Source organism: Artemia sp. Qi Xiang Cuo, chromosome 15, assembly GCF_049724085.1.
Source record: "Artemia sp. Qi Xiang Cuo chromosome 15, ASM4972408v1, whole genome shotgun sequence".
Taxonomy (NCBI): Eukaryota; Metazoa; Arthropoda; class Branchiopoda; order Anostraca; family Artemiidae; genus Artemia; species Artemia sp. Qi Xiang Cuo.
Genome location: NC_142808.1, coordinates 3580543 through 3607877, shown reverse-complemented (window position 1 = coordinate 3607877; position 27335 = coordinate 3580543). Strand labels below are relative to the sequence as shown.

Below are 27335 nucleotides of genomic sequence, written 5' to 3'. Positions count from 1 at the left end.
CAATCAGGAATCAATGAGAAGTATAAATACGCAGGTATTCCCCTTTATCTAAAAGTGTATATAAGAGTAAACTTAATTATGTAAGTAATAATAATGATGATGAGTACCAATCAACGAGATTGTAAGTAATCAATAAGTAAGTATCAATAAGTAATAATGAGTAAGAATAATGATAAGTAAACTTGCCACATAATTCCCTTGCCATTTAAATACAATTTTCATTTGAATTTTTCAATCGATCACTTTGAAGAAATTAAGCTAACTAAATATAATTATTTTCCAAGACTATCAAGACAGGTAACATTTCTATAATGACAAAAATTTAATTGAATTAAACAACCATCAACTAACAAATTCAAATATAAACAAATTTTGTTTAAAGCGCTTTTATCCCAAAATGCACTAAAAAATGAAAAAATATGTTTGTCAGAAAGCTTAATTTAGGCTAAAAAAGAAACCATTGGATGGTCATGACATTTTCTACACATATTTAAGAGTGACTTTTTATGTTGTAACTACCCTACACTTTCATATTAGTCTTTGACATTTTCAGTTTTTAAAATTATTTCAGTTTTTAAAATTCAGTTTTTAGTTTTTAAAAATTTCAGCTAAAAAATTCAGGTGGTAGAAAAAATTCTTTTACTTTTGATGGATAATCGTTGTTTTTTAATATTTTGATTTTAATATTTTGTAAATCTTTCAATCATTTTTTGTCCTTTATTTTAACGGTTCGTATTTTTTGTGTCATATTTTATTCATCACTTATCAGGTTTTATCATTTAACATATTTTATTTTTCATATATTTTTCAAACTTTTGCCACTCATACTTTTGAAAAACAATTCTTAATTGTAACATTTCATCCTGAGCTTTAATACTTCAGAAGTTATAATTCATACTTAATATGAAGAACTCGTAACGCTTTAATACTCGTAAGCTTTAATATAATGACTAGTAACAACTTTAATTTAACAGCTTTAATATAACAACTCGGAATCTTAATACTTCATAAGTTATAATTCATACTTAATATGAACAGCTTGTAACATATCATCCTGAGACTTCTGCCTAGCATGGCTGCCAAATAGACATATTTCAGGTCAAAAGAACATATTAGCATACGTAAGGACGACATGACATAAAAAGGCAAAAAGTGACACATTTTAGAGATTTGGGACATAAACGGATAAAAAAGGATAGGCTACATTTTATTAATTTATGACATAAAACGAGACATTTACCAATTGAATATATATTTTGGCAAAAAATTTCACTTTTCGGCAAATTAGTGCTTTTCCTTTACCTTTTTTTTTTTTTTTTCGAGCATCCAGTTTTTGCTAGAAAGGTCGTATGTAAGGTTTTCTCCAAAGTAAGGGATTCACATGTATTTACAAGCTTCGTGCTTTCACACTAAGTCATTTGGTATGAATGTTTCACATGGAAGTTTTTCGTTTTCATTACATTTGGAGTAGAAAGGACCCTAAAGGTCCCCCCCCTCACCCCTGCTGCTACCTACAACTTTTTTACATAATTTATGCATGTTTTTATGGGTTTTCTCACTTGAAAAAAACAGGAATTTTCTCACTTTTATGGATGTTTATTTGAATGTTATTATTTTCGGTAAATTTATTTGTTTTTTTTAATGGATGTCAACATCAATTTATGTTTGTTTTATGGTTTTTGTCAGTGAGAATGGGAAAACAGTAATTTTCTCACTTTGATGGATGTTTTCGGGATTATTGATTAATGTCTGACAGGAGATGTCAATATTCATTGATTTGTCATGAAAAAGGAATGGCTGAATCTTATTAATGTCTTTGATTTATTTCCAAGAGAATTGTTTCCGGGATAGAGTTTATTAATATATTTGGAGTTCGACCAGTAGAATTGTTTCCGGGGCGAAGTTTTTTAATGTCTGACAGATGATGTCATGGTTGATTGATTTGTCAAGAAAGGGAATTTATTTGTTGTTTCTAATGGGAATTATTGATTCACGAAAGGGTTTCTAAGTAATTTCAAATGTGACAGCGCAGGGATGCCAAAAACAAGAGGAACACGCAGAAATTACGTTTAGGGGTTATTTGGGCAAAACCGTTTTAGACATTTTAGGGAATTATTTCAGCGAAACGGTTAGAGACATTTTAAAAGATGATTTTAGAAGAGGTTTTAGAAGAGAATTTGAGGGTGAAATTCTGTAGTCGTTATAATACACAAGTTCCATTTGAACAGTGTCGTGAGGCCCTCTACCCCAACCCCAAAGGGTTCCGATCCCCCATTCCAACCCCGAAGGAAGCCCCCGGTCCTCAAAGGTCCCCCGGCACCCCAAAGGGCCCCCTGAGCCACGATTTTTTAATACTTTTTAAGGCTTTATTATATCTTTTCAGAACAAGTTATTTTCTTAATGTCCATCCTAAACCCATTTTACAAGTTGAAGTACCCATCCTTTTCACCTACAACTTTACTTTACAGCCTTTTGAATGCTCCAACACCAAGCAATACTTTTCAAAGGGCATTTCCGAACAAGTTATTTTCTTAATGTCCATCCTAAACCCATTTTACAAGTTGAATTACCCATCCTTTTCACCTACAACTTTACTTTACAGCCTTTTGAATGCTCCAACACCAAGCAATACTTTTCAAAGGGCATTTCCGAACAAGTTATTTTCTTAATGTCCTTCCTAAACCCATTTTACAAGTTGAAGTTCCCATCCTTTTCACACACAACATTACTTTACAGCTTTTTGGATGCCTCAACACCAAGAAATACTTTTCAAGAGCATTTCAGAACCAGTTCTTTTCTTAATGTCCCTCCTAAACCCATTTTACAAATTGAAGTACCCATCCTTTTCACCCACAAATTTAGTTTGCAGCTATTTGAATGTTCCAACACCAAGCAATACTTTTCAAATCCATTTCAGAACAACTTCTTTTCTTAATGACAGTCCTAAGCCCATTTGAAAACTTGAAGCACACATCCTTTATACCAACAACTTTAATATACTGGTTTTTACAGTGACCCATCACCAAGAAATGCTTTTCAAGGGCATTTCAGAACAATTTCTTTTCTTACTGTCCCTACTAAACACATTTTAAAATTTGAAGTACCCATCCTTTACACCCACAACTTTACTTTATAGCTTTTTGAATGCTCCAAAATCAAGCAATACATTTCAAAGGGTATTTCACAACAAGTTCTTTTCTTAATGTCCCTCCTAAACCCATTTTACAAGTTGAAGTTCCCATCCTTTTCACCCACAACTTTACTATACAGCTTTTTGATTGCTCCAAAAGCAAGCAATACTTTTCAAATGGCATTCCAGAACAATTTATTTTCATAATGACCAGTCTAAACCCATTTTAAAAGTTGAATGACCCATCAGTTATATACGCCTCTTTAAATAACAGCTTTCTGACCACCCAACACCAAGCTATACTTTTGAATAGCAATATCAGACCTTTTTATTTTCAAAATGTCCTTCCGAACACCATTTTACGAGTTTAAGTACCCATAACTTTCAAACAAGTCGCAAATATACAGATTTTATAATGCCCCAACACCTGGCGATACTTTTCAAATGCATTTCAAAACAAGTTCCTTTCTTAGTGACCGTCCTAAACCCATTTTACAAATTGAAGTACACATCCTTTTCACCAACAACTTAGTTATAGGTAAAAGTTTGAAGTTTTACCTTAGAGACATAGCTTAGAGTTTTAGTTTGGTTTAGTTTTAGTTAAAAGTTTAGTTTTTAGCTTAGAGTCTTAGCTTAGAGTTCTAGTTTAGTTTAGTTTTAGTTAAGAGTTTAGAGTTTTTAGCTTAGGGTCTTAGCTTAGAGTTTTATTTAGAGTTCTAGTTTAGTTTAGTTTAGTTATAGTTAAGAATTTAGAGTTTTAACTTAGAGTCATAGCTTAGAATTTTACTTAAAGTTGTAGTTTGGTTAAGTTCTAGTTAAGAGTTTGGAGTTTTAGCTTAGAATCTTAGCTTAGAGTTTTTGTTAGAGTTCTAGTTTAATTTATTTTTAGTTAAGAGTTTAGAGTTTTACCTTAGAGTCTTAGCTTAGAGTTTTAGTTAGAGTTGAAGTTTAGTTTAGTTACAGTTAAGAATTTAGAGTTTTATCTTAGAGTCATACCTTAGGGTTTTACTTAAAGTTTTAGTTTGGCTAAGTTTTAGTTAAGAGTTCCGAGTTTTAGCTTAGAGTCTTAACTTAGAGTTTTTTTGATAGAGTTCTAATTTAGTTTAATTTTAGTTAAGAGTTTGATGTTTTACCTTTGAGTTTCAGTTAGAGTTCTAGTTTAGTTTAGTTTTAGTTAAGAGTTTGATGTTTTACCTTTGAGTTTTAGTTAGAGTTCTAGTTTAGTTTAGTTTTAGTTTAGAGTTTAGAGTTTTATATTAGATTAATATATTAGTGTTTTTTTTTGTTTTATATTTTTGTTTAGTTTTTTTTTATTTTTTAGTTTTTTTAGCTCAGAGTCTTAGCTTAAATTTTTTGTTTAAGTTCTAGTTTATTTTAGTTTTAGTTAATAGTTTAGAGTTTTAGCTTAGAGTCTTAGATTAGTTTTTGTTAGACTTGTAGTTTAGTTTAGTAATAGTTAAGAGTTTTGAGTTTTAGCTTAGAGTCTTAGATTAGAGTTTTCGTGAGAGTTCTAGTTTAGTTTAGTTATAGTTAAGAGTTTGGAGTTTTATCGTACAGACTTAGCTTAGAGTTATAGTTTAGTTTAGTTTTAGTTAAGAATTTAGAGTTTTTTAGCTTAGAGTCTTAGCTTAGAGTTTTTGTTAGAGTTCTAGTTTAGTTTAGTTTTAATTCAGAGTTTGGTGTTTTACCTTAGAGTCATAGCTTAGAGTTTTAGTTTGAGTTCTAGTTTAGTTTATTTTTAGTTAAGACTTGAGAATTTCAGCCTATAATATTAAATCAAAGTTTTATTGAGCTTACAGGTTTATTTTAGTTTTAGTTAGTATTTTAGAGTTTTTAGAACATCAAAATAGTTTAGAGGTTATTATGTCTTTCTATTTTAATTTCGTTTTAGTTAAGATTTTTTAGTTTTTGCTTAGAGTTTTAGTTAGACATGAAGTTTAGTTTAGTTATAGTTAAGAGTTTAGAGTTTTAGCTTAGAGTTTTAGCTTAGAGTTTCAGTTAAAGTTCTAGTTTAGTTTAGTTTTAGTTAAGATTTTAGAGTTTTTAGCTTAGAGTCTTAGCATAGAGTTTTTGTTGAAGTTCAATTTTAGTTTAGCAATGTTTGAGAGTTTAGAGTTTTAGATTAGAGTATTAGTTTAGAATTTTCATTAAAGTTGTAGTTTAGTTTAGTAATATTTAAGAGTTTAGAGTTTTAGCTTAGAGTCTTAGATTAGAGTTTTTTTAAAGTTTAAGTTTAGTTTAGTAATAGTTAAGAGTTTAGAGTTTTAGATTACAGTCTTATCTTATATTTTTAGTTTAGTTCAATTTTATCTAATAGCTTAGACTTCTTTATCATAGATTCATAGCTTAGAGTTTGTGTTAGATTTCTAGTTTGGTTAAATTTTAGTTATGAGTTTAGAGTTTTTAGCTTAGAGTCTTATATTAGAGTTTTAGTTATAGTTTTAGTTTAGTTTTAGTTAAGAGTTTACAGTTTTAACATTGAGTCTTAGCTTAGAGTTTTAGTTAGAGTTGAAGTTTAGTTTAGTTATATTTAAGAATTTATAGTTTTAGCTTAGAGTCATAGCTTAGAGTTTTACTTAAAAACCTAGTTTAGTTAAGTTTTAATTAAGAGTTTCGAGTTTTAGCTTTGAGTCTTACCTTAGAGTTTTTGTTAGAGTTCTAGTTTAGTTTAGTTTTAGTTAAGAGTTTAGAGTTTTACCTTAGAGTCTGAGCTTAGAGTTCTAGTTTAGTTTAGTTATAGTTAATAATTTAGAGTTTTAGATTAGTCATAGCTTTAGAGTTTTAGTTAAAGTTATAGTTTAGTAAAGTTATAGTTAAGAGTTTGGAGTTTTAACTTAGCTTAGAGTTTTAGTTAGAGTTCTAGTTCAGTTTAGTTTTAGTTAAGAGTTTAAAGTTTTAGCTTAGAGTCTTAGCTTATAGTTTGTATTAGAGTTCTAGTTTAGTTTAGTTATAGTTAATAGTCTCGAGTTTTTAGCTTACAGTCTTAACTTAGAGTTTCTGTTAGAGTTCTAGTTTAGTTTACTTCTATTTAAGAGTTTAGAGTTTTAGCTTAGAGTCTTAGCTTATAGTTTGTGTTAGAATTCTAGTTTATTTTAGTTTTAGTTAAGAGTTTAGAGTCTTAGCTTAGAGTTTTTGTTAGAGTTCTAGTTTAGTTTAGTTATAGTTAAGGGTTTGTTGTTTTACCTTAGAGACTTAGCTTAGAGTTTTAGTTTAGTTTAGTTTTAGTTAAGATTTTATATTTTTAGCTTATAGTCTTATCTTAGAGTTTTTATTAGATTTCTAGTTTAGTTTATTTTTAGTTAATATTTTATATTTTTTTTATTATATTATTAGTTTATATTTTTTTTTTGAAGTTCTAGTTTAGTTTAGAGTTTTAGCTTAGACTTAGAGTTTTAATTAGAGTTCTAGTTAAGTTTAGTTTTAGTTAAGAGTTTAGAGTTTTAGCTTAGAGTCTTAGCTTAGAGTTTTTGTTAAAGTTGTAGTTTAGTTTAGTTATAGTTAATAGTTTAGAGTTTTAGCTTAGAGTCTTAGATTAGAGTTTTTCTTAAAGTTTAGTTCTACTTAAGAGTTTAGAGTTTTAGCTTAGAGTCTTGGCTTAGAGTTTTAGTTTAGTTCAGTTTTAGTTAAGAGTTTAGTGTTTTTAGCTTAGAGTCTTAGTTTAGTGTTTTTGTTGAAGTTCTAGTTTAGTTTTAGTTTAGAGTTTTAGCTTAGACTTAGAGTTTTAATTAGAGTTCTAGTTTAATTTAGTTATAGTTAAGAGTTGAGAGTTTTTAGCTTAGAGTCTTAGCTTAGTTTAATTAATAGTTATAGATTAATTTATTTTTAGTTAAGAGTTTAGAGTTTTACCATAGAGTCTTATCTTATAGTTTTAGTTAGAGTTAAAGTTTAGTTTAGTTACAGTTAAGAATTTAGAGTTTTAGCTTAGAGTCATAGCTTAGAGTTTTACTTAAAGTTATAGTTTGGTTAAGTTTTAGTTAAGAGTTTTGAGTTTTAGCTGAGTCTTAGCTTAGAGTTTTTGCTAGAGTTCTAGTTTAGTTTAGTTTTAGTTAAGAGTTTAGAGTTTTACCTTAGAGTTTTAGCTTAGAGTTTTTGTTAGAGTTCTAGTTTAGTTTAATTTTAGTTAAGAATTTGATGTTTTACCTTTGAGTTTCAATTAGAGTTCTAGTTTAGTTTACTTTTAGTTAAGAGTTTAGTGTTTTACCTTAGAGCCTTAGCTTAGAGTTTTAGTTAAAGTTGAAGTTTAGTAAAAGTTGAGTTTAGAATTTTAGCTTAGAGTCTAAGCTTAGAGTTTTTGTTAGAGTTCTGCTTTAGTTTAGTTTTAGTTAAGAGTTTAGTTTTTAGATTAGAGTCATAGCTTAGAGTTTATGTTGAATTTCTAGTTTATTTCATTTTTATTTAAGATTTTTTAGTTCTATAATAGAGTTTTTTTTAGACTTTAAGTTTCGTCTATTTTATATTTATTCAAGAGATTATAGTTTTTAGATTTTAATCTTAGCCTATAGTTTTTGTTAGAATTAGAGTTTAGTTTAGTTATAGTTAAGCGTTTGGAGTTTTACCTTCGAGACATAGCTTAGATTCTTAGTTGAGTTTAGTTTTAGTTAGGAGTTTAGATTTTTTTAGATTATAGTCTAAGATTAGAGTTTTTTTTAGAGTTCTAGTTTATTTTAGTTTTATTTAATAGTTTTTTGTTTTACATTATATTATTAGTTTATATTTTTAGTTAGAGTTCTAGTTTAGTTTAGTTTTAGTTAAGAGTTTAGAATTTTAGCTTAGAGTCTTAGCTTAGAGTTTTTGTTAGAGTTCTAGTTTAGTTTATTTTTAGTTAATAGTTTATGGGTTTTAGATTATAGTCTTAGATTAGATTTTTTGTTTAAGCTCTAGTTTAGTTTATTTTTAGTTAAGAGTTTAGATTTTTACCTTAGAGTCTTAGCTTAGAGTTTTTGTAGAAGTTTTAGTTTACTTTAGTTTTAATTAATAGTTTATAGTTTTAGCTTAGAGTCTTAGCTTAGAGTTATAGTTAGAGTTGAAGTTTAGTTTAGTTATAGTTAAGAGTTTAGAGTTTTTTAGCTTAGAGTCGTAGTTTAGAGTTTTTGTTAGAGTTCTAGTTTAGTTTAGTTATGAGTTTATAGTTTTATCATGTAATAATATATTAGAGTTTTCGTTTAAGTTTAATTTTATTTTATTAAAAGTTAAGAATTTAGAGATTTTAGCTTAGAGTCTTAGCTTATAGTTTTACATTGAGTTATAGTTTAGTTTAGTTTTAGTTAAGAGTTTAGAGTTTTATATTATAGTATTAGATAATAGTTTTTGTTGAAGTTCTAGTTTAGTTTAGTTGAGAGTTTAGAGTTCTACCTTAGAGTCTTAGCTTAGAGTTTTACTTAGAGTTGAAGTTTAGTTTAGTTATAGTTAAGAGTTTAGAGTTTTAGCTTGGAGTCTAAGCTTAGAGTTTTAGTTACAGTTCTAGCTTATTTTAGTTATAGTTAAGAGTTTAGAGTTTTACCTTAAAGTCTTAGCTTAGAGTTTTATTTAGAGTTCTATTTTAGTTTAGTTTTAGTTAAGAGTTTTGAGTTTTACCTTAAAGTCTTAGATTAGAGTTTTAGTTAGGGGTGAAGTTTAGTTTAGTTTAGTTATTGTTAAGAGTTTAGAGTTTTAGTTTAGACTCTTAGCTAAAAGTTTCAGCTAGAGTTTTTGTTTAGTTTACTTTTATTTAAGAGCTTGAGTTTAGAGGTACAGCCTATAGCCGAAGCAAAGAGCTTTAGTTAAAATTGAAGTTTATTTTAAACTAGGATAAACACAAAACACGACAATATTGCATAGAAATGGCAAAACCATAGGTTAGATTAGGTTAGTTTAGAGGTTAGGTTTAACCAAGTTTAAGTTAGGTTAGATTATGTTAGCTTATCATGAGCGCTCATGATAAGCTAACCTAATCTAACTGGTACAAAGTCGACATGGGGGGATTTTCCGGCGAGTATGATTAGGTTAGGTTAGTCTTGGGGGGATTTTCCGGCGAGTATGGTTAGGTTAGGTTAGACTAGATTAAGTTAGGTCAGATTAGATTAGGTTAAAACAAAGTCGACATGGGGGGATTTTCCGGCGGTATGATTAGGTTAGGTTAGGCTTGGGGGGATTTTGCGGCGAGTATGGTTAGGTTAGGTTAGGTTAGGTTAGACTAAATTAAGTTAGGTTAGATTAGATTAGGTTAAGTCAGGTTAGGTTAAGTTAGGTTAGGCTCGCTTATGTCCACTTACTCACTTCGCCTAGCCTCAACTTACCTAACTTAACCTAACCTAACCTAAATTTATCTATCCTAATCTATCATTACCAAACTCAAAAACGAAGATATATTTACTAACTAACCCAACGTAACTTAAGTAACCTAGTCTAACTTAAATAAACTGATTTAATCTAATCTAATCTTACCTAACTTAATCTAGTCTAACCTAACCTAACCATACGCGCCAGAAAATCCCCCCAAGCCTAACCTAGCCTAATCATACTCGCCGGAAAAACCCCCCATGTCGACTTTGTTTTAACCTAATCTAACCCTAACTTAATCTAGCCTAACCTAACCTAACCATACTCGCCTTAAAATCCCCCCCATGTCGATTTTGTACCATTTAGAGTAGGCTAGCTTATAATGCGCGCACATGATAAGCGAACCTAATATAACCTAACTTAAAAGTAGAGAAACCTAACTTCTAACCTAATCTACCCTAACCTATGGTTTTGATATTTCTATGCAATATTGTGTAATTTTGTGGTTATGCTAGTTTAGACTAAACTTCAACTCTAACTAAATCTCTAAGCTAAGATTCTAGGCTAAACCTCTAAGCTATAACTCTTAACTAAAACTAAACTAAACAATAACTCTAACTAAAACTCTAAGCTAAGACTCTAAGCTAAAACTAAAAACTCTTAACTATAAAAAAACTACACGAAACTTTAACACTAAATGAAACTTTAGTCTAAGAATTTAATGTAAAATAATAAATTCTCAATTAAAACTAAACTAAACTAGAAATATAACTATAACTCTAATATCTGACTTTATGTTAATGCTTGAGACTATTAACTATAATTAAAAATAGACCTAACTATAGATAAAAATCTAAGACTGTACTGTAGTATCGGAATATAAAATCTCAACTATTACTTAACTAAACTTCAACTCTAAGTAAAACTCTATGCTAAGACTCTAAGGTAGAACTCTAAACTCTTAACTAAACTAAACCAGAACTACAACAAAAACTCTAAGCTAAGACTCTAATATAAAAATCTAAACTCTTAACTAAAACTAAACTAAACTAGAACTCTAAGTAAAAATCTAAGCTAAGACTCTAAGCTAAAAACTCTAAATTCTTAACTATTACTTAACTAAACTTCAACTTCAACAAAAACTCTAAGCTATGATTCTATTATAAAACTCTAAACTCTTAACTAAACTAAACTATAACTCTAACAAAAACTATAAACTACGAGTATAATATAAAAAACTCTAAATTCCTAAATGTAAATATACAGACCTTAAAAGATGACATAAACACTAGTCTAGTGAACTCTGGTAAAACTACGCACTCAAGACCAAAACTAAACTAGAACTCTCCATGAAACTCTAAGCTAAGAATCTGTTCTAAACTCAAAACACTTAGAAAAAACTAAACTAAACTATAGCCACAGCAGACAAACTATATTAAGAATTTAAAATATAATAACTTAACACTTAACTAAAACTAAAATAGAACTCTAACAAAAACTTTAAGCTAAGACTCTAATCTAAAATTCTAAACTTTATACTAAAACTAAACTAAACTAGAACTCTAACTAAAACTCTAAGCTAAGACTCTAAGTTAAAACACCAAACTCTTAACTAAAACTAAACTAAACTAGAACTCTAAAAAAAACTCTAATCTAAGACTCTAAGATAAAAACTCTAAACTCTTAACTAAAACTAAACTATACTAAAATTCTAAGCTAAGTTTCAAAGGTAAAACTACAAACGCTTATCTATATCTAAACTAAACTAGAACTCTAATAAAAACTCTAAGCTAAGACTCTAAGCTAAAACTCTAAAGTCTTAACTATTACTAAACTAAACTTCAACTATAACAAAAACTCTAAGCTAAAACTCTAAACTCTTATCTAATACTAAACCAAACTAGAACTTCAACAAAAACTCTAATCTAAGACTCTAAGCTAAAAACTCTAAACTCTTAACTAAAAATAAACCGAACTACAACTCCAACAAAAACTCTAAACTAAAACTCTATACCAAAATACTAAACTATTAAATATTACTAAACTAAACTACAACTTTAACAAAAACTCTAAGCTAAGACTCTAAGGTAATAACACTAAACTTAACTAAAAGTAAACTAAACTATAACTATAACTGAAAATCAAATCTAAAAAAACAAACTCTTAACTAAAACTAAATTGAACTAGAACTCTAACAAAAACTTTAAACCAATACTAATTGGCAAAACTATAAACTCTTAAGAAAAACTAAACAAAACAAGAGCTCTAACAAAAACTATAAGCTAACACTAAGCTAAAACTCGAAACTTTTAAATAAAACTTAACAAAACTATAACTTTAAGTAAAACTCTAAGCTATGACTCTAATCTTAAATTCTAAATTCTTAACTGCAACTAAACTAAAGTTTAACTCTAACTAAAACTCTAAGCTAAGACTCTATGGTAAAACTCTTAACTCTTAACTAAAACTAAATTAAACTAGAATTCTAAATAAAACTAAGCTAAGACTCTAAGCTAAAAACTCTAAACTCTTAACTAAAACTAAACTAAACTAGAACTCTAAGTAAAACTCTAAGTCTAAGCTAAAACTCTAAACTAAAACTAAACTAAACTAGAATTTCAACAAAAACTCTAAGCTAAGACTCTATGCTAAAAACACTAAACTCTTAACTAAAACTAAACTTTAACAAAAACTCTAAGCTATGACTCTAAGCTAAAACTCTAAACTCTTAAGTAAAACTAAACTTTAAAAAAAACTCTAAGCTATGACTCTAAGCTAAAACTCTAAACTCTTAACTATAACTAAACTAAACTTCATCTTTTAAAAAACTCTAAGCTAAGACTCTAAGCTAAAACTCTAAACTCTTAACTAAAACTGAAATAAACTAGAACTCAAACTAAAACTATAAGCTAAGACTCTAGGCTAAACCTCTAAACTCTTAACTAAAAATAAACTAAAATAGAACTCTAAGTTAAAACTCTAAGTCTAAGCTAAAACTCTAAACTAAACTAGAACTTCAACAAAAAACTCTAAACTAAGACTATAAGCTAAAAACTCTAAACTCTGAAATATAAATTAACCAAACTATAAAACTAACAAAAACTCTAAGATAAGACTCTAAGACATAACTCTAAACTATTAACTATAAATGAACTAAACTTCAACTTAAACAAAAACTATAGTCTAATACTCTGTGTTAAAACACTAAACTCTTAACTAAAAGTAAACTAAACTAGAACTCTAACTGAAACTCACAGGTAAAACATCAAATTCTTAACTAAAATTAAACTAAACTAGAACTCTAACAAAAACTCTAAGCTAAGACTCTAAGGTAAAACTCTAAACTCTTAACTAAAACTCAAACTAAACTAGAACTCTAACAAAAAACTTTAAACTAAGACTCTAGCTAAAACTCGAAACTCTTAACTAAAACTTAACCAAACTATAACTTTAAGTAAAACTCTATGCTATGACTCTAAGCTAAAACTCTAGATTCTTAACTGTAACTAAACTAAACTTTAACTCTAACTAAAACTCTAAGCTAAGACTATATGGTAAAACTCCAAACTCTTAACTAAAACTAAATTAAACTAGAACTCTAAATAAAACTAAGCTAAGACTCTAAACTAAAAACTCTAAACTCTTAACTAAAACTAAACTAAACTAAACTAGAACTCTAATTAAAACTCTAAGTATAAGCTAAAATTCTAAACTAAAACTAAAATAAACTACAGCTTCAACAAAAACACTAAACTAAGACTCTATTTTAAAAATACTAAACTCTTAACTAAAACTGAACTAAGCTAAAACTCTAAGCCAAGACTCCAAGCTAAAACTATAAACTCTTAAGTAAAACTAAACTTTAACAAAAACTCTAAGCTAAGACTCTAAGCTAAAAAAAACTCTAAACTCTTAAATATTACTAAACTAAACTTCAACTTTAATAAAAACTCTAAGCTAAGACTCTAAGCTAAAACTCTAAACACTTAACTAAAACTAAACTAAACTAGAACTCTAACAACAACTCTAAGCTAAGACTCTAAGCTAAAACTCTAAAGTCTTAACTAAAACTAAACTTAACTAGAACTCTAATTAAAACTCTAATAGACTCTAAGCTAAAACTCTAAATCTTAACTAACTAAACTAAACTAGAACTCTCAACATAAAACTCTAAACTAAGACTCTATGCTAAAACTCTAAACTCTTAACTAAAACTAAACTAAACTAAAAACTCTAAGCTAAGACTCTAAGCTAAAACTCTAAACTCTTAACTATACTAAACTAAACTTTAACTCAAAAACTCTAAGCTAAGACTCTAAGCTAAACCTATAAACTCTTAGATATTACTAAACTAAACTTCAACTCTAACTAAAACTCTTAGCTAAGACTCTAAGCTAAAACTATAAACTCTTAACTAAAAATAAACTAAACTAGAACTCTAACAAAAACTCTAAGCTAAGATTCTAAGCTAAAAACTGTAAACTCTTAACTAAAACTAAACTAAACTAGAACTCTAACAAAAACTCTAAGCTCTAAGCTAAAACTCTAAAAATACACTATAAATTCAACAACAACTGTAAACTATGAATATAATCTTAAAACTCTAAACTCTTAACTAAAACTAAACTAAACTATAACTCTAACAAACACTCTAATATAAGAATCTAAGATAAAACTCTAAACTTTTAACCAAAACTGAAGTAAACTGAGACTCTAACAAAAACTTTAAGCTAAGACTCTAGGCTAAAACTCTAAACTCTTAACTAAAACTTAACTAAGCTAGAACTCTAACAAAAACTCTAAGCTAAGACGTTAAGCAAAAAAATCTAAACTCTTAACTATAACTAAACTACAAACTTTAAGCTAAGACTCTAAGCTAAAACTCTAAACTCTTAACTAGAAGTAAACTAAACTAGAACTCTAACTAGAAACTCTAAGCTAAGACTCTAAGCTAAAATACTCAAGACTCTTAACTAAAACTAAACTGAACTAGAACTCTAACTAAAACTATAAGCCAAGACTCTAAGCTAAAACTCTAAACTCTGAACTATAACTTTACTAAACTAGAACTTTAACAAAAACTCTAAGCTAAGACTCTATGCTAAAACTCTAAACTCTTAACTAAAACTAAACTAAACTAGAACTCTAACAAAAACTCTAAGCTAAGGCTCTAGGCTAAAACTCTAAACTCTTAACTAAAACTAAACTAAACTAGAACTCTAATTAAAACTCTAAGCAAAACTCTAAGCTAATAACTAAAACTAAACTACACTAGAACTTCAACAAAAAACTCTAAACTAAGACTCTAATCTAAAAACTCTAAACTCTTAACTAAAACTAAAATAAAATAGAACTCTAAAAAAAACTCTAAGCTAAGACTCTAAGCTAAAACTCTAAACTCTTAACTATTAATAAACTAAACTTCAACTCTAACAAAAACTCTAAGCTATGACTCTAAGGTAAAACACTAAACTTAACTAAAAGTAAACTAAACTAGAACTCTAACTGAAACTCAAAGGTAAAACATCAAATTCTTAACTAAAATTAAACTAAACTATAACTCTAACAAAAACTCTAAGCTAAGACTCTAAGGTAAAACTCTAAACTCTTAACTAAAACTAAAATAAACTAGAGCTCTAACAAAAACTTTAAGCTAAGACTCAGCTAAAACTCGAAACTCTTAACTAAAACTGAACCAAACTATAACTTTAAGTAAAACTCTAAGCTATAACTCTAAGCAAAAACTCTAGATTCTTAACTGTAACTAAACTAAACTTTAACTCTAACTAAAACTCTAAGCTAAGACTCTATGGTAAAACTTTAAGCTGTTAAATAAATCTAAATTAAACTATAACTCTAAATAAAACTAAGCTAAGACTCTAAACTAAAAACTCTAAACTCTTAACTAAAACTAAACTAAACAAGAACTCTAATTAAAACTCTAAGTCTAAGCTAAAACTCTAAACTAAAACTAAACTAAACTAGAACTTCAACAAAAACTCTAAACTAAGACTCTGTGCTAAAAACACTAAACTCTTAACTAAAACTAAACTTTAACAAAAACTCTAAACTAAGACTCTATGCTAAAAACACTAAACTCTTAACTAAAACTAAACTTTAACAAAAACTCTAAGCTATGACTCTAAGCTAAAACTCTAAACTCTTAACTATAACTAAACTAAACTTCAACTATTAACAAAAACTCTAAGCTAAGACTCTAAGATAAATCTCTAAACTCTTAACTATAACTGAACTAAAATAGAACTAATACTAAAACTCTAAGATAACACTCAAGGATAGAACTATAAACTATTTATTAAGACTAAAATAAACTAAAACTATAATTAAGACTCTAAGTCTAAGCTAAAACTCTAAACTAAAACTAAACCAAACTTAAACTTCAACAAAACACTAAACTAAGACTCTAAGCTAAAAACACTAAAGTCTTAACTAAAACTGAACTAAGCTAAAACTCTAAGCCAAGACTCCAAGCTAAAACTATAAACTCTTAAGTAAAACTAAACTTTAAAAAAAACAATAATATAAGACTATAAGCTAAAACTCTAAAATCTTAACTATAACTAAAATAAAATTCAACTTTAACAAAAAATCTAAGCTAAGACTCTAAGCTAAAACTCTAAACTCTTATCTAAAACTAAACTAAACTATAACTCAAACTAAAACTCTAAGCTAACACTCTAGGATAAAACTCTAAACTCTTAACTAAAACTAAAATAAACTACGACTATAATTCTAATATAAAAATCTAAACTAAAATATAACTTCAAAAAAAAACTCCAAAATAAGACTAAAATATAAAAAATCTAAACTCTGAAAAAAAACTAAACTCAACTAGAACTCTAACAAAAACTCTAAGATGAGACTCTAAGCTAAAACTCTAAACTCTAAACTCTTAACTAAAACTAAACTAAACTAAAACTCTAAGCTAAGTCTCTAAGGTAAAACACCAAACTCTCAACTATAACTAAACTAAACTAGAACTCTAACAAAAACTATAATCTAAGACTCTAAGATAAAAACTCTAAACTCTTAACTAAAACTAAAATAAACTAGAACTCTAACACAAACTATAAGCTAAGACTCTAAGCTAAAACTCTAAACTCTAAACTAGAAGTAAACTAAACTAGAACTCTAACAGAAACTCTAAGCTAAGACTCTAAGCTAAAAACTCGAGACTCTTAACTATAACTAAACTGAACTAGAACTCTAACTAAAACTCTAGGCTATGACTCTAAGGTAAAACTCTAAACTCTTAACTATAACTTTACTAAACTAAAAATTTAACTAAAACACTAAGCTATGACTCTAAGCTAAAACTCTAAACTATTAACTATAACTAAACTAAACTAGAACTATAACTAAAACTCTAACAAAACTCTAAGCTAGGACTCTAAGCTAAAACTCTAAACTCTTAACTAAAACTAAACTAAACTAGAACTCTAACAAAAACTCTAAGGTATGACTCTAAGGTAAAACTCTAAACTCTTAACTAAAACTTAACTAAACTAAAAATTTAATTAAAATTCTACTCGAAGAATCTAATACAAAACTCTAAATTATTAACTATTACTAAAATAAATTTCAACCCTAACAAAAATTCTAACATAAGAATCTAAGGTAAAACTGTAAACTTAAATAAAACTAAACTAAACTAAAACTCTAAGCTAAGACTGTAAGGTAAAACTCTAAAATCTTAACTATAACTAAACTAAACTTCAACTCTATCTAAAACTCTAAGCTAAGACTCTAAACTAAAACTCTAAACTAACAACTATAGCTAAACTAAACTTCAACTCTAACAAAAACTCTAAGCTAAGACTCTATGATAAAACTCTAAAATCTTAACTATTACTAAACTAAACTAGAAATTCAACAAAAACTCTGAGCTACTACTGTAATCTAAAAACTCTAAGCTCTTAAATAAATCTAAACTAAAATAGAACTCTAACTAAAACTCTAAGCTAAGACTATAAGGTAAAACTCTAAACTCTTAAGTATAACTAAACTAAACTACAACTATAACAAAAAATATAATATAAGACTATAAGCTAAAACTCTAAAATATTAACTACAACTAAACTAAACTAGAACTTCAAAAAAAACTCTAAGCTAAGAATCTAAGCTAAAAACTCTAAACTCTTAACTAAAACTAAACTAAACTAGAATTCTAACAAAAACTCTAAGCTAAGAGTCTAAGATAAAATTCTAAACTTAACTAAAACTAAACTAAACTAGACCTCTAACTAAAACTCTAAGCTATGACTCTAAGGTAAAACACCAAACTCTTAACTAAAACTAAACTAGAACTCTAACAAAAACTCTAAGCCAAGACTCTAAGCTAAAAAACCCTAAACTCGTAACTAAAACTAAACTAAACTAAACTATAACTTTAAGCTAAGTCTCTAAGGTAAAACTCCAAACTCTTAACTATATCTAAACTAAACTAGAACTCTAACAAAAACTCTAAGCTAAGACTCTAAGCTAAAACTCAGAATTCTTAACTATTACTAAACTAAAGATCAAGTCTAACAAAAACTCTAAGCTAAGACTCTAAGCTAAAAATCTAAACTATTAACTAAAACTAAACTAAACTAGAACTTCAACAAAAACTCTAAGCTAAGACTCTAAGCTAAAAACTCTAAACTCTTAACTAATACTAAACTAAACTAGAGCTCTAACAAAAACTCTAAGCTAAGACTATAAGCTAAAACTCTAAACTCTTAACTAAAACTAAACTAAACTAGAACTCTAACTAAAACTATAAGCTAAGAATCTAAGGTAAAACACCAAACTCTTAACTAAAACTAAACTAAACTATAACTCTAACTGAAACTCAAAGGTAAAACATCAAACTCTTAAATAAAATTAAACTAAACTAGAACTCTATCAAAAAACTCAAAGTTAAGACTCGAAACTCTTAACTAAAACTTATCCAAACTAAAACTTTAAATAAAACTCTAAGGTATGACTCTAAGCTAAAACTCTAAATTCTTAACTGTAACTAAATTAAACTTCAACTCTAACTAAAACTCTAAGCAAGGACTCTAAGGTAAAACTCTAAACTCTTAAATAAAACTAAACTAAACTAGAACTCTAACAAAAACTCTAAGCTAAGACTCTAAGCTAAACCTCGAAACTCTTAACTAGAACTTAACTAAACTATAACTTTAAGTGAAATTCTAAGCTATGACTCTAAGCTAAAACTCTAAATTATTAACTGTAACTAAACTAAACTAAACTAGAACTCTAAACAAAACTCTAAGCTAAGACTCTAAGCTAAAAACTCTAAACTCTTAACTAAAACTAAACTAAACTAGAACTCTAACAAAAACTCTAAGCTAAGACTCTAAGCTAAAGCCTCGAAACTTTTAACTAAAACTAAACCAAACTAAAACTCTAAGCTAAGTCTCTAAGGTAAAACGTCAAACTCTTACCTATAACTAAGTTGTGGGTGAAAAGGATGGGTACTTCAATTTGTAAAATGGGTTTAGTACGGTCACTAAGAAAAGAAATTGTTCTGAAATGCCTTTTGAAAAGTATTGCTTGGTGTTGGGCATTCAAAAAGCTGTAAAGTAAAGTTGTGGGTGAAAATGATAGGTACTTCAACTTGTAAAATGGGTTTATGAGTGAAATTAAGAACAGAAATTGGTGTGAAATGAACTTTGAAAATTATTGCTTGTTGTTGGACATTCTAAACGCGGTAAAGTATATTTTTGGGTGTACTTGTGTTGTAATTCTTCTGTTATCTGTTTTGGTTGAGGTTATTTCATAACATATAGTTGTCTGAATTACTTTTTTTAAGAATTTATGTTGGGGGTCGAAATAAAATTTATTTAAATTATATTGGTGTCGGTACAGGGTGTTTCATCCAGCTATTAAAATTTGTTTATAAGGGACATTAAGATAATAAATTGTTGTGAAATGCCATTGAAAAGCATTGCTTGATTTTGGAGCATTCAAAAAAGCAGTATAGTAAAGTTGTGGGTGTAAAGTATGGGTACTTCAACTTGTAAAATGGGTTTAGGACGGTCACTAAGAAAAGAACTTGTTCTGAAAGGCCTTTGAAAAGTATTGCTTGGTGCTGGAGTATTCAAAAAACAGTATAGTAAAGTTGTGGGTGTAAAGGATAGGTACTTCAATTTATAAAATGGGTTTAGGATGGAGATTAAGAAAAGAACTTGTTCTGAAATGCTCTTGAAAAGTATTGCCTGGTGTTAGGGCATTCAAAAATCTGTAAATTAAAGTTGTGGGTGAAAAGGATGGGAACTTCAACTTGTAAAATGGGTTTAGGAAGGAAATTAAGAAAATAACTTGTTCGGAAATGCCCTTTGAAAAGTATTGCTTGGTGTTGGAGCATTCAAAAGGCTGTAAAGTAAAGTTGTGGGTGAAAAGGATGGGTAATTCAACTTGTAAAATGAATTTAGGATGGACATTAAGAAAATAACTTGTTCGGAAATGCCCTTTGAAAAGTATTGCTTGGTGTTGGAGCATTCAAAAGGCTGTAAAGTAAAGTTGTAAGTGAAAAGGATGGCTACTTCAACTTGTAAAAGGGGTTTAGGATGGACATTAAGAAAATAACTTGTTCTGAAAAGATATAATAAAGCCTTAAAAAAGTATTAAAAAATGGTGGCTCAGGGGGCCGTTGGGGGGGGGGGAGGACCTTGGAGACCGGGGGGCTTCCTTCAGGGTTGGGATGGGGGATCAAAACCCCTTGCGAATGGGATAGAGGACCTCACGACACTGTTCAAATGGAACTTGTGTATTATAACGACCAAAGAGTTTCACCCTGCAATTCTTTTCTAAAACCTCTTCTAAAATCATCTTTTAAAATGTCTCTAACTGTTTCGCCGAAATAATTCCCTAAAATGTCTAAAACGGTTTCGCCCAAATAACCCCTAAACGTAATTTCTGCGTGTTCCTTTTGTTTTTGGCATCCCTGCGCTGTCACATTTTAAATTACTAAGAAACCCTTTCGTGAATCAATAATTCCCCTTAGATACAACAAATTAATTCCTCTTTCTTGACAAATCAATCAACCATGACATCATCTGTCAGACATTAAAAAACTTCACCCCGGAAACAATTCTACTGGTCGAACTCCAAAGATATTAATAAACTTTGCCCCGGAAACAATTCTCTTGGAAATACATCAAAGATATTAATAAGCTTCAGCCATTCCTTTTTCATGATAAATCAAACAATCTTGACATCACCTGTCGGACATTAATCAATAATCCAGAAAACATCCATCAAATTGAGAAAAATCATGTTTTCTTATTCTCACTGACAAAAACCATAAAACAGACAAAAAATGCTGTTGACATCCATGACAAGCATTAAATAAATTGACCGACACTCATAACCGTCCAAGAAACATCCATAAAAGTGAGAAAAATCCTGTTTTTTCAAGTGAGAAAACCCATAAAAACATGCATAAATTATGTAAAAAAGTTGTAGGTGGCAGCAGGGGTGAGGGGTGGGACCTTTAGGGTCCTTTCTACTATTTGGTGTTAACTGGCCGCTTTGAAAAAGGTTTGCAAAGCGTCTTTTGTTCAATAATACAAATGGTAAAATAATAACCTCTAGTTTTGGAGATTTCAAGATGGACACATTGTAGTTAAAATGAAATAGTTTTGGATACTCAGGGAAGACATTCACGGCCCAAAAATTGGCAACTCTTTTGCCTAGGCTACATTATTGTCACATAAGCTCGGAACAGCAATTTTTAAACTTTAAAACTTTAATTTTTAGACTAATTTTTTTAACTTTAAATTTTAAACTAATTTTTTAAAACTAATTTATATTTCAAAACTAAAATAAATTTTAAACTAATTTATTTATTTATTTTTGTAAACTTTTTTAAAATGTTTCTTGCGATTTTAATTTTCAGATTCTGAAATCAAGCATGGCGCTAAAATCAAATCCCATATAATTCATATTGTTTGGTTCTTTATTGATAAATTTGACTATGATGTGGCTCAGGTATACGCCTAACTCTCAAATTATGTAAAATTACGGATTAAACAGTCGCCTTAACCTTTACCAACTTTTAATATTTAAGAATCCCATTACCGAGGATTTTTCGTCTTAGCAGACAAAGATTAAAAATTAAATTAAATCGATATTGTCAAACATTAAACCAGGATAACCAACTTTACAAAATTATTATAGAATGAGGCGTAATTGGGAAAAGATAACAACATATATAACCTACAATGATAAATAGCTTTAACACAGAGGGCTAAATAAAGAAGCTATTAACATCAAACAAACTGGTTTGACCTCACTGTCAAGCCAGGATATTCTTGGTTCAAGCAGGATGTTTGATGATGAATTTTCCTACTTTTTGAGACTGCATTTTAGAAAATGGCCTGCATTTCAACTGCATTTTCTGCTCTAAAACACTGCATTTTCGACAACAAACAACATTTCAACTGAATTTTTCTACTTTTTGAGACTCCATTTTCGACAATAGACTGCATATCAACTGCGTTTTTCTACTTTTTGAGACTGCATTTTCAACAATAGGCTCCATTTCAACTGCATTTTTCTACTTTTTGAGACTGTATTTTCGACAATAGACTGCATTTTAACTGCATTTTCCTACTTTTTGAGACTACATTTGTGCATTTTTCTACATTTTGAGACTGCATTTTCGACAATACACTGCATTTCAACTGCATTTTCCTACTTTTTCAGACTGCATTTTTGACATTAGACTGCATTTCAACTGCATTTTTCTTCTTTTTGAAACTTCATTTTCAACAACAGCCTGCATTTCAACTGCATTATTCTACTTTTTGAGACTGTATTTTCGAAAATAGACATTACAATTACATTTTTCTACTTTATGAGACTGCACTTTCGATATCAGACTGCATTTCAACTGCATTTTTCTACTTTTTGACACTGCATTTTCGACATTAGACTGCATTTTAAGTGCATTTTACTACTTTATGAGACTGCATTTTCGACAACAGACTGCATTTCAACTGCATTTTCCTACTTTTTGAGACCGCATTTTCGACAATAGACTGCATTTTCCTACTTTTTGAGACTGCATTTTCGACAATAGAGTGCATTTCAACTGCATTTTCCTTCTTTTTGAGACTGCATTTTCGACAATAGACTGCATTTCAACTGTATTTTCCTACTTTACAAGACTGTATTTTCGACAACAGACTGCATTTCAACTGCATTTTCCAGCTTTTTCAAACCGCATTTTCGACAATCGACTGCATTTTCCTACTTTTTGAGACTGTATTTTCGACAATAGACTGCATTTCAACTGCATTTTCCTACTTGTTGAGACTGCATTTTCGACAAGACTGCATTTCAACTGCATTTTTCTACTTTTCGAGACTATACTTTCAACAATAGACACCATTTCAACTGTATTTTTCTACTTTTTGAGACACGAATTTTCAACAAAAGACTGTATTTCAACCGCATTTTCCTATTCTTTGAGAGTACATTTTCAACAATAGACTGCAATTCAACTACATTTTTCTACTTTTTGTGAGTGCAATTTTGGACAAGACTGAATTTCAACTGCATTTTTCTACTTTTTAAGACTGCATTTTCGACAATTGACTGCATTTCAACTGCATGTCCTACTTTTAGACTGCATTTTCGACCATAGACTGCATTTCAACTGCATTTTTCTACTTTTTGAGACTGCATTTTCGACATTAGACTGCATTTTTCTACTTTTTGGGATTGCATTTTCGACAATGGACTACATTTCAACTGCATTTTCCTACTTTTTGAGACTGTAATCTCGACAAGACTGCATTTCATCTGCATTTTTCTACTTTTTTAGACTGCATTTTCGAAAATAGACTGCATTATAACTGCATTTTTCTACTTTTTGAGACTGCATTTTCGATAATATACTGCATTTAAACTGAATTAAATTGAATATGCAAATCAAGCTTTAAACAAAAAAAAAAATTTGGTATAGAAGTATAAATGAAACCCATAAACAAACAGTAATTAAATAAAGAATCAATGCAAACAAACATACAATAGATACTAATGTAAATGAATAAATAAATCTGAAACGAGTGAAACTTAAATTAAATATGCAAATCAAGCTCTCCTTCTCTCTAAAAGTCTAAAACCTACTGCGTCATGGCGCTTTACTGAAAACAATCTGTATTACAAATATTTTCTTTTGTACTTAATATTGAAAATAAAAATTAAAATTACAGTAAAATTTTGAACTGATGAGCATTTCAGAAATTAATATCATTATACATCAAATATTCAGTTTAATTTATTCATTCTTTCTAAAATTGTGAAAGACCCCTCAAATCGTCCACTTTCTTAACTGTAAAAACCTAAAGCTTACTGCGTCATTGGCGCTTCACTGAAAAATAAATTATACTACAAATATTTTATTTTCCAGTTCTTACAGCATTGAAAATGAAAATAAAATTACAGTGAAATAAAATCTTTGAACTGATGAATCTTTAAAAAATTAATATCATTATATATCAATATTCAATTTGATTTTCTTTATACTTTCCAAGACTGTTGAAGACACATAGTTTTCAGTAAAGCGCCATAACGCAGTGGGTTTCAGACTGTTACAGGGAGAGAAGGAGACGATAGGCAAACTCTTGTTTGTAGTGATTTTTATTCGTTTCAAGCTTGATCTGCATATCCAATTTAAATTTCACTCGGTTTAATATTTATTTATTCCTTCTGAATCTTTAAATAACCTAGAACTTTCCATTTTTAATCAAATGAGCCTTCTCTGAAGTTTATACGAGAATCCCTTCTATAAGAACCATATATGCATCCAGGGCATAACTTACAACGCCTTTCCCCAGGGCCTGGGGCGTTGTGTTGACCCCGAAGTTTTAATATATGATGTTTGAAATTATTTTTAAGAAAATAGCCGCCTCAAAATTTTTTATTGGATGAACTTGGGGAAGAAAAAGGCGTGGAGGGGAGAGGGATTAGTTACCCTCCGATCTCTTTTGACTCTGAGAAAGTGAACCAGAACTTTTAATTTCAAATCAAACAACGCCTGCACCCCGGGCCCCTGGGGATTATGTCGATATTGGAGTTTTTATTATCCGACCTTTGAACTATTTTAAAGAATGCCCATTTCAAAATTTGTATCGGATGTGTTTGCGGAAAAAGGGGCGAGGGGTGGGGCTAGTTTCCCTCCTATGTCTTTTGACTGTTAAAAATTGAACTATAATTTTCAAATTCCATTCAAATGAGCCCTCTCTGGAGTTTATACGAGCATCCCTTCCATAAGAACCAAATATGCCACCAGGGCATAACTTGCAGCGCCTGCCCCCCGGGCCCTGGGGGTTGTGTCGACACCGGGGTTTTCGTTATTCGACCTAAGAACTATTTATAAAAAAATGGCTATATCAAAATTTTTAGCAGATGCATTTGGGGGAAAAGAGGCGTGGGAAGATAGTTGCCCTCTGATCTCTTTTGGCTCTTAAAAACTGAACTAAAACTTTCAATCTTCAATCACATAAGCCCTCTTTGAAGTTTATACGAGCATCCCTTCCATAACAGCTTTATATCCCCGCCGGGCATAACTTACAACGCCTACTCCGGGCCCTAAAGGATTACGTCGACCCCAGTTTTCGTTATACTATCTTTGAACCATTTTGAAAAAATGGCTCTCTCAAAGTTCTTATCGGATGGGTTAAAGGAAAATAGTGCGTGGAGGGGGGGGGCGGGGGTAGGCTAGTTGCACTCTGATCTTTTTTTACTCTGAAAAAGTGAACGAGAACTTTCAATTTTCAATCAAATGAGCTCTATCCGAAGTTTATACGAGCATGCCTTTCATAAGAACCATATATGCCCCCAGAGCATTACTTACAACACCTGCCCCTGGGTCCCGGGGGGTTGCATCGACACAGGAGTTTTTCTTATCTGACATTTGAACTATTTTTAACGACATGGCTATCTCAAAATTTTCATCGGAAGGGTTTGGGGGGAAAAGGGTGTGTGGGGGGAGGGCTAGTTGCCCTTGGATATCTTTTGACTATTAAAAAGTGAACTAGAACTTTCAATTTCCAATCAAATCAGCCCTCTTTGAAGTTTATACGAGCATCCCTTTCATAACAACCATATACGCCCCCAGCACAACACTTACAACGCCTACCCCCTACCCCCCGGGCCATGGGGGTTGTGTCAACACCGAATTTTTTGTTATCTAATTTTTTTACAATTTAAAAAAAATAATTCCTCAAAATTTGTAGCGGATCGATTTGGGAAAATGGCGTGGGGGGGGGGCTAGTTGCCCTTCAATCTCTTGACTCTTAAAAAGTGAATTAGAACTTTCAATTTCCAATCAAATGAGCCCTCTATGAAGTTTATACGAACATCCTTTCCATAAGAACCATATATGACCCCAGGGCATAACTTACAACGCCTACACCGGAGTGTTTCTTATCCGACCTTTGAACTATTTTTAACAAAACGTCTATCTCAAAATTTTCATCGGTTGGATTTGGAAAAAGAAGGCATGGGGGAAGGCTAGTTACTCTCGGATCTCTTTTGACTCTTAAAGATTGAACTCGAACTTTCAATTTCATAAATTGAAAGCATCCCATTCATAAGAACCATATATGCCCCAGGGCATAACGTACATCGCCTGCCCCTGCTCTGGGGGGTTTTGTCGACACCTGAGTTTTTGTTATCTGACTTTTGAACAATTTTTAACAAAATGGCTATCTCAAAATTTTTATCAGATGCAAGGCGTGGGGGGGGGCTAGTTGTCCTCCAATCTCTGTTGACTCTCAAGAACTGAAATAGAACTTTCAATTTCCAATCAAATGAGCCCTTACTGAAGTTTTTACGAGCATCGCTTCCATCAGAACTATATATTCCCCCAGGGCATAACTTACAACGCCTGCCCTCGGGCCCTGGGGGGCTGTGTCGACCCTGGAGTTTTCATTATATGGTCTTTGAATGTTTCTTTTTTAAATGGCTATCTTAAAGTTCTTTTGGTCCACAAAGACTTTTAGTGGTAATAAATAATGGCACAGTGTTAGCAGGTAACAGTGAGAAAAAATTGGAAAAGTTATAGATGCAAGCAATTCAAACCAACTTCATACCTTTTAATTTTCCACTTCTGTAGTAGGCCTTTAAGTTAAATTCAAATGACAACGTATATCATTTTTAAATTTAAGCTTTATTATTGACATGTTTGAAGTATAGGATTCAATTTGATAAATAATCAAATAATTAATGATATATTAATATATCATTTTTAAATTTAAGCTTTATTATTGACAGGTTTGAGTATAGGATTCAACATAATGATTCACACTATTTCAGAGGCCTCTTTACGAAAAATTTATATGCGGTATTCTTTCAGATAATCTGCTTCCTTGCATCCAGTTATCTGGCAATCTGCCAAGAAAACATGTCAGATGGAATGACAGAACCAACCAACTTCGAAGAATTACGTAATCGTCAAACCTACCTCAATCAATTATTCGGACATAAAGAAATACGAGCTGCAAAAAACACTTCAGCGTTGAGTAAATTATTTGGATCGATGCCAAAAACAAAAGACAGAGCTTCCCTCAACAAATTATTCAGACATAGAGAAATACGAGATGCAGAAGGGACTTCAGTTTGGAGAAAACTATTTGGAAGGATGCCAAAAACGGAGGACCTAGATTTATATGACAGCTCTGAAGATTATACATACGATGATGGAGAACCCCTTCCAGAATTTCGTTTTAAGCGGATTGACAGATTTAAATTCCAAACTTTTGGCTAAGACTAGTTGGAAATAAACTGTAGAATAACCTTGAATGATTAAAAATTTGTAAGTAAAAAAATACTCATTGCAAACAAAGTTTTGACATTTTATCGTTAAAGTTGCTAGATTTCGCAGAAAATAATGTATGAACCTGTTTCAATATCAAACTGTTAA

The 27335-nt window shown here is 29.9% G+C and overlaps 2 protein-coding genes across 2 annotated transcripts in view; one reads left to right on the top strand and one right to left on the bottom strand.

Moving 5' to 3' along the window:
* The window catches only part of omd (integrator complex subunit 5 omd), a 79915-nt gene that overhangs the window by 7312 nt on the left and 45268 nt on the right, over positions 1-27335 (bottom strand). The window lies entirely within an intron of this gene.
* LOC148943241 (uncharacterized) lies at positions 3-27269 on the top strand. The gene is made up of 2 exons (XM_089101923.1): positions 3-34; positions 26769-27269. The coding sequence occupies exons 1-2, from the start codon at positions 14-16 to the stop codon at positions 27177-27179; spliced, it is 432 nt and encodes a 143-aa protein (XP_088958049.1). The 5' UTR covers positions 3-13; the 3' UTR covers positions 27180-27269.

Excerpts from the sequence above, each read along its gene's own strand:
- LOC148943241 (XM_089101923.1), top strand. The coding sequence starts at position 14 with ATGAGAAGTATAAATACGCAG. Across the intron at positions 35-26,768 it reads TGAGAAGTATAAATACGCAG|ATAATCTGCTTCCTTGCATC; the intron begins GTATTCCCCTTT and ends GTATTCTTTCAG.